Source organism: Brugia malayi (genome assembly GCF_000002995.4).
Source record: "Brugia malayi strain FR3 genome assembly, contig: Bm_v4_Chr1_scaffold_001, whole genome shotgun sequence".
Classification (NCBI taxonomy): Eukaryota; Metazoa; Nematoda; class Chromadorea; order Rhabditida; family Onchocercidae; genus Brugia; species Brugia malayi.
Genome location: NW_025062475.1, coordinates 8,442,434 through 8,453,987, shown reverse-complemented (window position 1 = coordinate 8,453,987; position 11,554 = coordinate 8,442,434). Strand labels below are relative to the sequence as shown.

Genomic DNA, 11,554 nt, shown 5'->3' with positions numbered 1-11,554 from the left:
TCAACTGTAAGCAAGTAAAAAGTGAAAATATTAAGATCACTTTTCTTATCACTTTTCTTGTTTGTAGTGTTCATCTTTTGTTAACTATTTCCAGAACCAATTTTCTTTTAAAGTCACTTTTCTAAAAATGCGTGTTACTATCGTTGCAATGTTTACCTATAAATTTCCAGCTAAAACTTTTGGTATCCACTGGTCGTTTGTTTTCAAAACTGGTTGTTATAGTAAAATGATTCTTTATTAGGATTCTGAGGTATTTGCCGAATTGTGCATAACGTATACTGGGAATCGCAAATGTGCTTTTATCCAGTATCATCTAGAATTTTAAGTGTAAAAAATTAACCGTCTTTAACCTGAAATCGGTCTTTTATTCAAAAATAATTTTTGTTTAATCGCAAAAAAGGAGACTAAAAAAAAAAGAAAACTAGAGCTTGGATAACCTTTTTTAGGAGCACTTCAGTGGCGTTTGAAAAACAGTCTCTAGGTTCTGTGGAACAATTGACGGACATAGCTAGTCGAACACCCGGTGAGAGGTTCAGATCTTTTATCGTATGAATTCTTTAACACTCCATCAGTTCTGGTTGGTCGTAACATGTTTGCCTCAGTTATTATTGCAATCATAGTGTTTTCATTTGTCCTAGAATCACTTTATTGCCAAATAATTGTTTGTTAAAAAACATAAGAATGAGGAAACCAACAGTGACCTGCTCCGAATCTTCCAAGTGGACTTATTGCAACCATGTTTTTTGCTCGATTTCGCATTTTCAAGACTTTTAGAGGTATATAAGGTTTTAGATTTAAGAAAAAAGCATCTTAGAGTCCTTACGGCTGCCTCGTAATTTCTCCATAAGGATGAACAAGTTCTGTCGAACAGTAATTTTTTTGAGTTTGTTGAGCAATTTCTTGACACAGTGTACGCATCTTTATAACACACAGTTCTCCAATGATTTTGACTTTGTCGGAACATGCGTTCCCCTCAATTTTTCATTTTTTATGTATTTATTTCAAGAAACGGGAGTCGCTTTTCGTACTTATTTAAACATTTTTTCAGGTAACCTGAGTTTTTCCCTTAACTTCTCATATTTCGGTCTGATTTTAAACAACATCGCATGGTCAAAGATTTTGAAGGGGCATTACGGCTGCTGTCGAACAGAAATTGCTCGCTTTTTGATTATAATTAAGCTTACAAAATTAATAGAAATTAAGAAGTGTTCTGCCTGGTGGTTTTTTAGCTTTTAATTTCGCAAACTGGTAACACCCATACCTTTAATCACACTTTTCGTTTCAGTTTTCATAACTATCATTTAATAAAGTTTTGCATGTTACTACAAACAAGCATGGTTCATCTACTTGCTAAGTGGTTATTTTTCCGCTGAAGTTAAGTTCATTTTGATTTACATGCTTGGATTGTCCACTTGCAATAGATATTTCAAATAGCAACAAGTGTCAGATAACCTTATTTCAGCTGTAAAGATTCAGAATTACTCGATGTTTCTTCTTATATATATATATATATATATATATATATATATATATATATATATATGCCATATTTTTATTACAATTTCCCGTCTTTCTAAATTCCGGAAACCAAAAATTTAGTTATCAATCGAACTACTCTGAGTAACTGCTATTACTGATTAAATGTGCCAGAAACTATGTGAAAGATAGGGACAAAATCTCGAAACGAGGTTTTTATAATCAAATCTCCAAAGAAAACAATTCGTTACCAATGAGATTTTGGTTGAATATGTGAATTGGTTAATAAAATGCAAATTAGAGAGAAAGGTTTTAAGTGAATGTGGAAAAGATGTTCAGATGTTGCACTATTGTTTTGAAAAACGGCCTAACTGCGAAACATGTATAGCTCGGGATATTGGGGATACATTTACCTTCATATTTATATATCATATAATGCTATTTTGCTGATTCATAGTGAATACGGTGTTCAGCAATCTGATACTTTTTTGATATCGTCGGTCTCGAATTCGAGAATACTCATTCCAGCTGAAAATTAGTTTTGTTATACTTTTTTTCTTAAGTTTTCTTTTTTGTTTAAACTCCCAAAAAATCACTGAATTACAATGTCCTTGCGTTCAAACACCAAAAGAGTGAATATTCGTCAATTTTCCAAAGCTACGCGAAGTATTTTTTTAATTCCTAAAGAATTCTGTCTTTTCCTGAGGTGAAACTGACTTCTTCTTAATTTTTCTCCAATGTGGTAGATAAACGGCCAAGAGCTCGCTAGAACTTGTTGTATCTACTTTGATTTTTGTACTAATGTACAACGGTGGAGGAGCTGGTTCTATCCGAATACGATCATGCGGTCGTGGCAGTGCCCAAATTTCTTTTGTAGCCAGTAAATCCTAAATATAACTTTAACTTGTTCGAACAAGAATTGTTTTTACACTTATATACTTATGTCTTATATTATTTCCGGAATTTCAATTTTTTTCACCGCATCTTACACTTTCCTGACTTAAAAATCATGTCACATATAAAAATCTCAAAGTGAGCAATGCTGCCATGCTCCAATTTTTGCTTGGAAAGGTCGTGAAAATTTTCAGCTTTAAATTACAAGACTGAATCCTAGGTATAAAAATTTCGTTTCAAACGTATTTTCAACAACTACACGAAACCAGTTAGAAAACTAAAACAAAGAGTGTAAAAAATTATTGGTCAGAATAAACCCAAAAAAAAAAAAAAAAAAAAAAAGATTTCTGCAGACTGAACCTACAAGCGAGTCGTCGGGCGGTTCTGGATGCTCTACTTCTCGCTTTTCTCTTGGTCGTTCGTCATCACTACCTCGCATCCAATTTCGACATAGTGCGTATACGCCTTCTCGACGACCACTATCTCGCAATGCAAAAGGTTTGCCGCGGAGTTCAAAAACCATTCCTAAAAACTAATTTTATATTATATTTGAAGAAAAAAAAAAAACATCTTGCTAAGTCACTTACTTAAAGATAAAATTAATGGCTGTTCCATTTAAACATGGGACAGAGTGACCACTTAGTTCTATTATTTAATGTTTATTTAATTCTATTATTTAATGGCTATAACGCCAGTTTAGTATCCGCAGATGATACAAAGAAAATCTATAGAAAAAAAACCCCTATATATTCGAGAACTGAATATAATGCCTACATCAACAAAACAATGCTATATTATTATAATTAAACCAAATAAGTACCCACGTCGACTTTCACGTCTCAACGATTTCTTTGGACGTTCAAGCAAGTCCCTTTCCATCTCTTCTGGACTATAAAGAAGAAATTCACATTAGAACAACTAAATTTAAACATTCCAGAAAAATTTAGAATTTCGACCAAGAACATTTCTTTTTGATAAAGTACAATCTCACCTTCTTGCTCGATTTCTAGCTTGTATTCCAGTTTGAATTTCACCACTTCGTATTCCATCAAGAAGATGACCAAAACGTGTTCTAGCGAATTTCATATCTGGCGATTCGGGCATATCCTTAGCCACTGTTTTCTGTGAAGTAAAGTAGGTAAAAATAACTCAAGCATCATTCAATTTTTATAGCTATATACGATTCTGTCATAGCGCTGGAAAGATCAAATGAAATGCTAGACAGCCCAGAAATGTGAGTGAGTATTAAATTCACCCAACTATTCGTAATTCTATATTAAATGCAAATCGCATGAGAAGTAATGGTGAGGTAAGGTAAAAATCTTAATTTCAAAAATGACAGAATAGGTCTTATAAGAATTACTGAAAAATACTTCTTGCGTTACCATTGCTTTCCAGGGTGAAACATCAGCGGTAGTAGAGGCAGTATTTACCGACTGTTCGCACACAGGAAGCACTACATCTTCGGCTCTTTCCAGTGATGACATCCTACCTCTGAAAAGTTCTCATAATGATTATTTTTCTCAAAGATCAAATTTACCAATCGCACAACGTAAATGGAAGTAATTTACCATTTTCATTCAAATTTTCAGTCATCCAAAATCTACCTAAACCATCAGTGATTCATTAGAGATTTACGACGTTGTAAGCTTATGCGAAATTGTGCATAGAATGGCGCTTCACCACATATCCACGAAAAAAAGCACACACCGCATCGAAACCAATTACTGAAGGGGCAAAAACTAGTTGAATTTCGCGGTCTTGTTGGAGGACGCGATGAAACTGCTTCACATTTCATTCTTCCAAGTATGGTCATTTTATGGTCGTTGGTGCAGTTTGTCACTTCGATGGACTTCCCTCTCTGATAAACCTAGTTTCCGTGCTGTTTTCTCTCGAGCCTATCAAATTATGTGGGGATTTTGGGAAGTTTCTTGAGAAGATAAAATATTAAACAATAGTAAAATATTTAGACAAAGAATTTTAATATCAAAATAGCTCAGAAATTGAATGATAAGCACTCGTTTTGCTTTTTATAAATAGGTGTATAATAGTCAGCCTTGACAAGACACTGATTATCTCATTGATAGCTCCGAAGATCGCCTATTGCAAGAGAACTTGATTCGATTATTCCCTGAGTAAGCAGGATTTGAAGCAAACATGCTCCAGTGCTATTCTTTCTTGAAATTAGTTAATGTTATAATGACTTACAGAATAGAAAAGTCATTGATTTTTTAAAACGAACTGGTAAAAAATCAATAAAGAAGTTTGAAATTAATGGAATCATTTCATACTTTATAATGTGGCGATGACGTTTGCTGGACGGGTGGATATCTGGGTCATCTTCACGCAGACACAGGTTTTTTAATGATTTAGTAATTAAAGCATATAATGTCAAATAAGATAAGAAACTGGACTGAGCAGGGACGGATATGAATGATAGATTGGATAGTTAGTTGGTTAGTGGACATCACATCCATTTATCCATTCTTTCCCTTCTATCATTCAGTCTCTATTTATATCTGTATCTGTCACAACTGTCATTATATTGGCGATCGTTATCACTATCGTTGTGATTGTTGGTCAGTGAAGGGTACGTCTAGATTAATTAGTATCGTTGATTTTTATTTTCTTCCTCCTGAACAAAACTTCCTGCTATTGTTACTGTCGTTCTTATTGTTATCACCTTGTCATCTATTTCACCTTACATTTTACCAATAGTTCAGCAATATGGTAATAGCATCGTTGGTCATTACGTCCATCGTTTTCACTCTTTCCTCAAATGACGTAGGTTAGTGCTTCATATTTCATTTTTCTGTTTTGTAATTGATTTTTAACTTGATGGATACATTCAGTCCAAGAGTTCGTTACTTATCTTGCTAAGAAATGAGCTTGACTACAACTTTGAAGATAATTAGTACCTATGTTCAGTTAAGCTGAACCTTTGCTTTTGACTTATGCTAATCATTTATTCTAATTGTTTTCATTTCCATGTCTTCGAATTTTATTTTTAAGATCAGCAGTTCTGCTTATATTGCATGTGCTTGCAGACATTTACTTCAAATAAATAAGTAAACAACGCACAAAGCACTCGAGTAAATCAGGCTTGAAATCATATTTGGTCCTTCATTCTTTTTTGATTAATTTCTGGATTTAGTGAATAGGCTTGACTTGTAGGATTCACAAATATTAGTTATATTTTCTGTTTGAGATTGGGATAAATGTTGCTCGATTTTACTAGTGCATATTCTTTCAACATTGGGAATTGTTTTTATTAGAAATTATCGCAACTTAGTTTTCATATCTTTTTTATTTTGAAAGCTTCTTTCCATTTCTTAGTAAATTCATTTTTTTGAAAAGCGGAAAACATTAGAAATTCTATTAGAAAACTATTCCATCCACCAGAAATTACTTACTTGAAATTAAGCTGCTTCTAAAGAAAAATTTCTATGCTTCTAACCACTTTCAGAAGCACAATTGTCATCAATGTTTGGAAATGCAGTACAGGCGGATAATTGCGCCCAGTGGACAGCTTGGGGTCCATGTATCTGGTTAAAAGGTAATAATCCACGATGGCAAAATTCCTATTTTGATCAATTACTGCCTGGCAAGAACGGTTGCCGTTCACATATCTTTTTCAAACTTTTACGGGAACGTTGGAGCGTGGTAAGTTCCATTTAGAATTCAAGTTTCTTCTTTTGATTTTGGAGACAAAAATATTTTAATATGGACACAATGGTAAAGACAAGATTTCCAGCGATTTTACCATGAATATTTTATGCACTGTAGTATATATTGTCTTTTTCCTAACAGAATTATTTATTACTGCTTTTACTAGGACTTTATTTTTTTAATTACTATATATAAACTTGTATATTACTTACACATAAGTTTCATGTACTTCATCAACCAATGACAGATACTAATGCGACAAAAATTTTCTCCTTAATCCTTAATCCTGAATTCGTAGTTGCCTAGTTATATACTTATTTTTTTCCTTATTTTTCTTATTTTTTCTTTCTTCTTGTATTAAAATTCATTTTTTAGAAACATTTACCAAATTCTTCTGAAAATATTTTTCCTTGAACTCTGTGATGATGGTAATAGTGGATTTGAAAAGTAACAACACAATAAGTATCAGTTGATTCTCAAATGAAAACAATTATAGATTTTACATCAAATCTCCAAATTCTTAATTAAATTTCTAGGTGGTTCTTCAACAAGAAATTGGTCAATTTAAAAATGGGTAACCTCACTAAATAAAATTTATTACTTCATTTTTCAAGATTTATTACTTCGTTTTAAAAGAAGGTCAAAAATTATTCGATATACTCTGTTTGTGCAATGAACTATATTTTGTAGTCACTTTAAAGTTCAACAACGTTGTTGCGCATATTTGTTATTCGTCGCAGATTAGGATCTAATCTTCAATGATCTGTCGTGAGCAGTGAAATATACGTTTAAGTAGGTCATTTGTTATCCTTTGAAAAAATTTGTTCTCTGTAAAAACTTTTAGATAACAGCAATATTAAATTTTTCGAATATTAATTATTAATGGATGAATATTTTTGGAAAATTGAAATCAATATTAAAATTAACATGGTTTTCGCTTGTATTAACTAATGGATATTATTGTGGAGGAGTGTCTTTTTTTAATGAGATTACTCATTTTTAAATTGACCAATTTCTTGTGGATTGAGAATGGCTTATTCCGCTTAACTGTCTATCAGCAGCGTCTTTTTCGATCGTAGTGTTAAAGTGAGGTATATCGAAATAGGTAATTGCTCCAAAACTCAACTCTCAATCAGAGCTTTTATTACTAATATCATGATGTATTCTTTTTTTAAAAATACCATATTTTCACAAACAGCTCATACCCGCTCCGAAATTATTCAGTCTCTTCAATTGCTCCATACATTGAGAAAAGTTTTTCCTATAACACTTTGAAATTTTAATTTGAATCACTGGAAATGTCACTGAAAGTTCTACTTATTTCTCTCCCAAGAGTGAAACAAATGACAAAGCATAAATACAAATGTGAATAACCTTCGAAGAGACATAACCAAATCAACCAACAATCGTCGTTACATTTTCTAATGCATCGATAATTTCGAAGCCAGCAAGTTGTTGGCTTAAGCAGAAAATAGTAGAGATTAAACAGAAAGGATGACGTCATATTTTTTCACCGGCTTTTTTGGAGTGTCGTGATAGTTTATATTGAATAAGCAATTTTATCGGTGCGTCCTAATTTTTAAAAGTACGAAGAAATCTCGAAAAGCACCTGCAACACAATCATTCCAGAAATATTATTTTGAAGCTATTATATAGTACAATATGAGCCATTCCAGGCAAGATACCAAATCTCAAGAAAAAATTTTGTTTCAGAAAGATTAAATACATATGTATAATTTTGTGAAAATCAGTGAAATCCACAAGAGATTCTTGTTTGAGGTATTCATCAATGGAAAACTTGTTCCTTAGAGTCAAAATACTTGTGAATCTAGAAGTTCATTTTCTTAAAGCTAGATGGAATAGTCAGGTTAAGATCTTCGTTTTTCTTTTTACCAATTGTAGATCTTATCTGTCAAATATTATTCAATTGTTACTTCCCAAGCGCTTTCATTTGGGCAATTATTATTATGGTACAATTCAGAATGACCTCGAATATGTACATCATCATTGTCATTCTTTCCCTTTTATTTCTAATTTTGTTATTTACTTTTACCAGTTTCATATTCGAAATATAGATTCTTATTAATATTTACGATTACAAACAATGAAAATTAATTTTCCACTAAATTAAAAGACTTAAAAATTAGAAAAAAATCTAAAAAAAAATTTCCAGTTAAGGTCGTCAGATGAAACGATGTAACTAAGTTTTTTTTTTTTTTTTGTCAGTTTAGTGCTAGTCGGAGGATACCAATATTTTGTTCACTGTCGACTTGAAGATTTTAATTTGAAATAAGCAAAAGCAAATGGGCTTTAAATTACATTACTTCCTATTTTCAGTGAGAAAAATGCTTTCCTGATCTCGCTTATATATCTTTCAGAAGCCAAAAGAAGGTCAAATAGAATGGAAACTTATCTTCTAGCTCATTAATATTAATTAATTTCAGGCTTTCAACAATTTCTATAATTATCTGCGCGACATCACTATCAGTCAACATCAATGTGGACAATGCTCTTATCAGCAGAGTTGTGGAAGGCAATGTCACCGACGGTTAGTTCACAGCAATAGAATTAATATATGATTTTTTTTAAAAAAAGGCAAATAACAGATAGTGAAATATCTCGTAACAGATATTCTTCTCTCGAAAAGTGCTTTTGAAAATTAACTTCCTTTTATACTTATGGAACCCATTTTGCAATATGAAATTGTTTCATATATTCCTTTTTTTGTCCCTTTTCTTTTCAGCGGTAATTCCAGAAGGAAACCCTATCTTTTAGTGCATGTTAATTGGATTTTTTATTTAAGTTTTTTCATTTATGCTATGTCAGTTCGGAATTAAGATTGGACTATTGTTATGATAGATCTCGCTATAAAGCTGTGAAAATTATTTTGTATTAAGTTTATATGGTATGCTAAAATTGTATCTACAGTTAAACGTTGCAGTATGCGAAACATATTTAACAATTTCTATTCCAACTTTTAAGTATTTTAAAAAATTTATGTTACGTTACTGATTTATGAGTTACTGCTTGCTTTAAGCACATGGTGAATAAATAGTAAATACAGGTTACAAAATCCTGAATGCCATTAAAAATTCGGATTTGTCGAAACTTCAAAAATTATTAAATTTTAGAACTTTTACTGCTACTTTAGAAATAAATGCATAACTGCATAACCTATAAACCGATGTTGAGTCCGGCAAAAAATCGACATTACTAAAATTTAGTGGTACAGTTGATATGATCAATCCACTTTTCGTTGCGGAACGTATTTGTGATGGAGTAGATCAATCGGAGGCATGTGAATCGAAATATGTTGGAGATTGCAAACATTGGCCGAATCCCAATATCAAACTTCCCAATGTAACGCATACTATGCAAGAGATTATCGATAAAATTGATTATCTAAGTTGCACACCGCAAACAAAGTTTGTTCCTTTTGTAATCAATATTAAATGTAACTTGTTAATATGAGTCTGATTAACTGTTCTTAGCAAATAATTGAAGCGTGTCATGCATGTTTTCTTTTACTTTCGAGTAGCTGAAGCTGTATTTCCATCGGAATTAATCTGGAAGTATTCATTGAAAACAGGACCGGTACATTAGCAACAACTTCAAGAAAAAAAAATCAGTAAAAGAAGTAGTGGGAAAAGAGTAAAAAGTATGTTTTTGTTAAATTTAGTGATAAGTTTTGAGCTTATCAGGTTTGATATTTTGACAGTAATAGGTGCTAACTGGCTGTTCTATTCAATTCTCCTCTTCTTATTAGTATTCAAATTGAAAATTTCTGGCTCGGACCTGAAACATGAAAAAATCTGAATCACCAGTGGTCTATAATTCATTAATTGCATTCTGATGATATATCTAAGATCCAAAGTGAAATCATTTTTTGGACCATTTGTTTTCAGATTCTTCAGATATGCTTCTTTCAACTTATCACCAAAATTCATTCTTACCAAAGAAATCAGATTGTTGATAGTCTATAAGATAGCGATGGTAACAAAAGTTCAGTATTATCGTGTCTTTTCAAAATATTTTTAATTTATCTTTGGTTTACTTCATTGCTGATATTGGCTTGTTTCTTCTTTATCATCTTGTTATCTGTGAGGTAAATTTGTACAAAGTAAATACCTATTGATAATATTTTCATCACTCTTTGAAGAATCTTTAGGCATCTAAATTTTTTTTAAGACTTGAAATTGTTGTTTCAAAAGTGCAATTTGGTTTGTAAAAAAAGATAAAGAACCATTGAAGTTTGAAGTTAATTCCCAACGTCACTGAGTCTTTAATTTTCCCCCGCACTGATAATGTGAGGTAAATAGATCTTAAAATGCTACTTTCTCAGTCTCTATTCTGTGCTCATCCGTTGTGCACCACTTTTCGCACACCCAAAAACTTTATTAGGCAAGAAATTCAGGAAAGGTGTATTAAATCATCTCTTTCTTTTGCATGTTGTTTACACATTAGTGCCACATTACGTTCATTCATTCACCGTTTTGTTTATCTTCTTTATCGTTTTTTTTTTTTTTTTTCTTTTTCTAGTGTATCAATTTCCCATTTCAGAATGAAGGGAAGGGATTTAAAGGCGAAATCGCCGGGAGGGGGAAGGAAGAAGAAGAAACGGAGGACCACGTTATTCAGCAGTAATTTCACATTACATTAGAAATTCAAACTCAACTTTTAGTCTAAAATTCTTCAGTATTTTCTCTTTCACATTTGGACTACCCTTATTTTTAGAATTTTTGAATTCACTATAAAAAAGGTAGATGATATAGACCTTACATGCGGATGATAACGAACTGGTTTTATTTATAATTTTGCGCTGATATATTTAAATCTGCAAAGAGGTTTTGTCAGAATAATAATTTATTGATTTTTTACTCATTATGAGACATAAATTAATTTCTATATAAGCCATTTTATTAGATAACATGTTTAATTATTGTTGAATTGAATCTTAACCACCTATGTGTTCTCATTGAAAAAAAGGAAATTGTACAAGTGATTTTTCCAACACATGGATCAGTATAAATAAAATTTCTTTCTTAATTGATATTTTTTCTTAATCACGATTAATTAGTAAAAAAACTCTTTGTAAAAGAATAATGCACATATTTGATATCCTCTATGTAAACAAAGTATTTTTAGAGCCATCTTGAAAGAGAGCTACTTTTAAAGTGAGCATCAGCCTCATACTTCGTACCTATTCCTTTGACCAATCTTCACTATAAGATTTACAAACCATTTCTAGGCCTGATGGAACGAGTGTATGTCGATGTTGCTGTCATCCCTATGCACCACATCCAACAACCATGAAATGTGAATTGAAACCATATTTGAATGTGAACAAGCAGCAGTATCTTTACGAGAAGGTGCAGTCCATTGCGGATTGATCTTTAGAATTCCTCTTCTTCATGCTGCACTGCTTTTCTTAATTCATCAATTTGTATAAAGTTCTTTGATCACGTTGATATTTTTGTTTTCCCAATAACACTTCATGCACATGGATAAAGTAATT

At 31.9% G+C, this 11,554-nt stretch overlaps 4 protein-coding genes across 5 annotated transcripts; 3 read left to right on the top strand and 1 right to left on the bottom strand.

The window, feature by feature from the left end:
* Nucleotides 1-148: 148 nt before the first annotated feature.
* Bm17390 (Uncharacterized protein) lies at nt 149-552 on the top strand (the record flags this gene model as incomplete). The annotated part of the gene is made up of 2 exons (XM_043077140.1): nt 149-195; nt 447-552. 2 exons carry the CDS (start codon nt 149-151, stop codon nt 550-552), a joined length of 153 nt encoding a protein of 50 aa, XP_042933074.1.
* A 1,352-nt stretch (nt 553-1,904) lies between these two features.
* On the bottom strand, nt 1,905-3,857 carry Bma-lin-37 (Uncharacterized protein; the record flags this gene model as incomplete). The annotated part of the gene is made up of 6 exons (XM_043077139.1): nt 1,905-2,004; nt 2,194-2,363; nt 2,735-2,895; nt 3,195-3,259; nt 3,362-3,492; nt 3,756-3,857. The coding sequence occupies 6 exons, from the start codon at nt 3,855-3,857 to the stop codon at nt 1,905-1,907; spliced, it is 729 nt and encodes a 242-aa protein (XP_042933073.1).
* A 183-nt stretch (nt 3,858-4,040) lies between these two features.
* Nucleotides 4,041-4,178, top strand: Bm13297 (Uncharacterized protein; the record flags this gene model as incomplete). The annotated part of the gene is made up of 1 exon (XM_043077138.1): nt 4,041-4,178. A coding segment is annotated over one exon (138 nt), but the record flags the coding sequence as incomplete, so codon positions are not given.
* A 919-nt stretch (nt 4,179-5,097) lies between these two features.
* Nucleotides 5,098-11,429, top strand: Bm5840 (Uncharacterized protein; the record flags this gene model as incomplete). Of its 2 annotated transcripts, XM_043077136.1 has the most annotated exons (5): nt 5,098-5,158; nt 5,837-6,033; nt 8,484-8,587; nt 9,264-9,464; nt 11,288-11,429. In XM_043077136.1, 5 exons carry the CDS (start codon nt 5,098-5,100, stop codon nt 11,427-11,429), a joined length of 705 nt encoding a protein of 234 aa, XP_042933070.1. The 2 variants fall into 2 exon arrangements, with proteins under 2 accessions (XP_042933070.1, XP_042933071.1); XM_043077137.1 differs by lacking the exon at nt 9,264-9,464.
* Between the last annotated feature and the right edge of the window lie 125 nt (nt 11,430-11,554).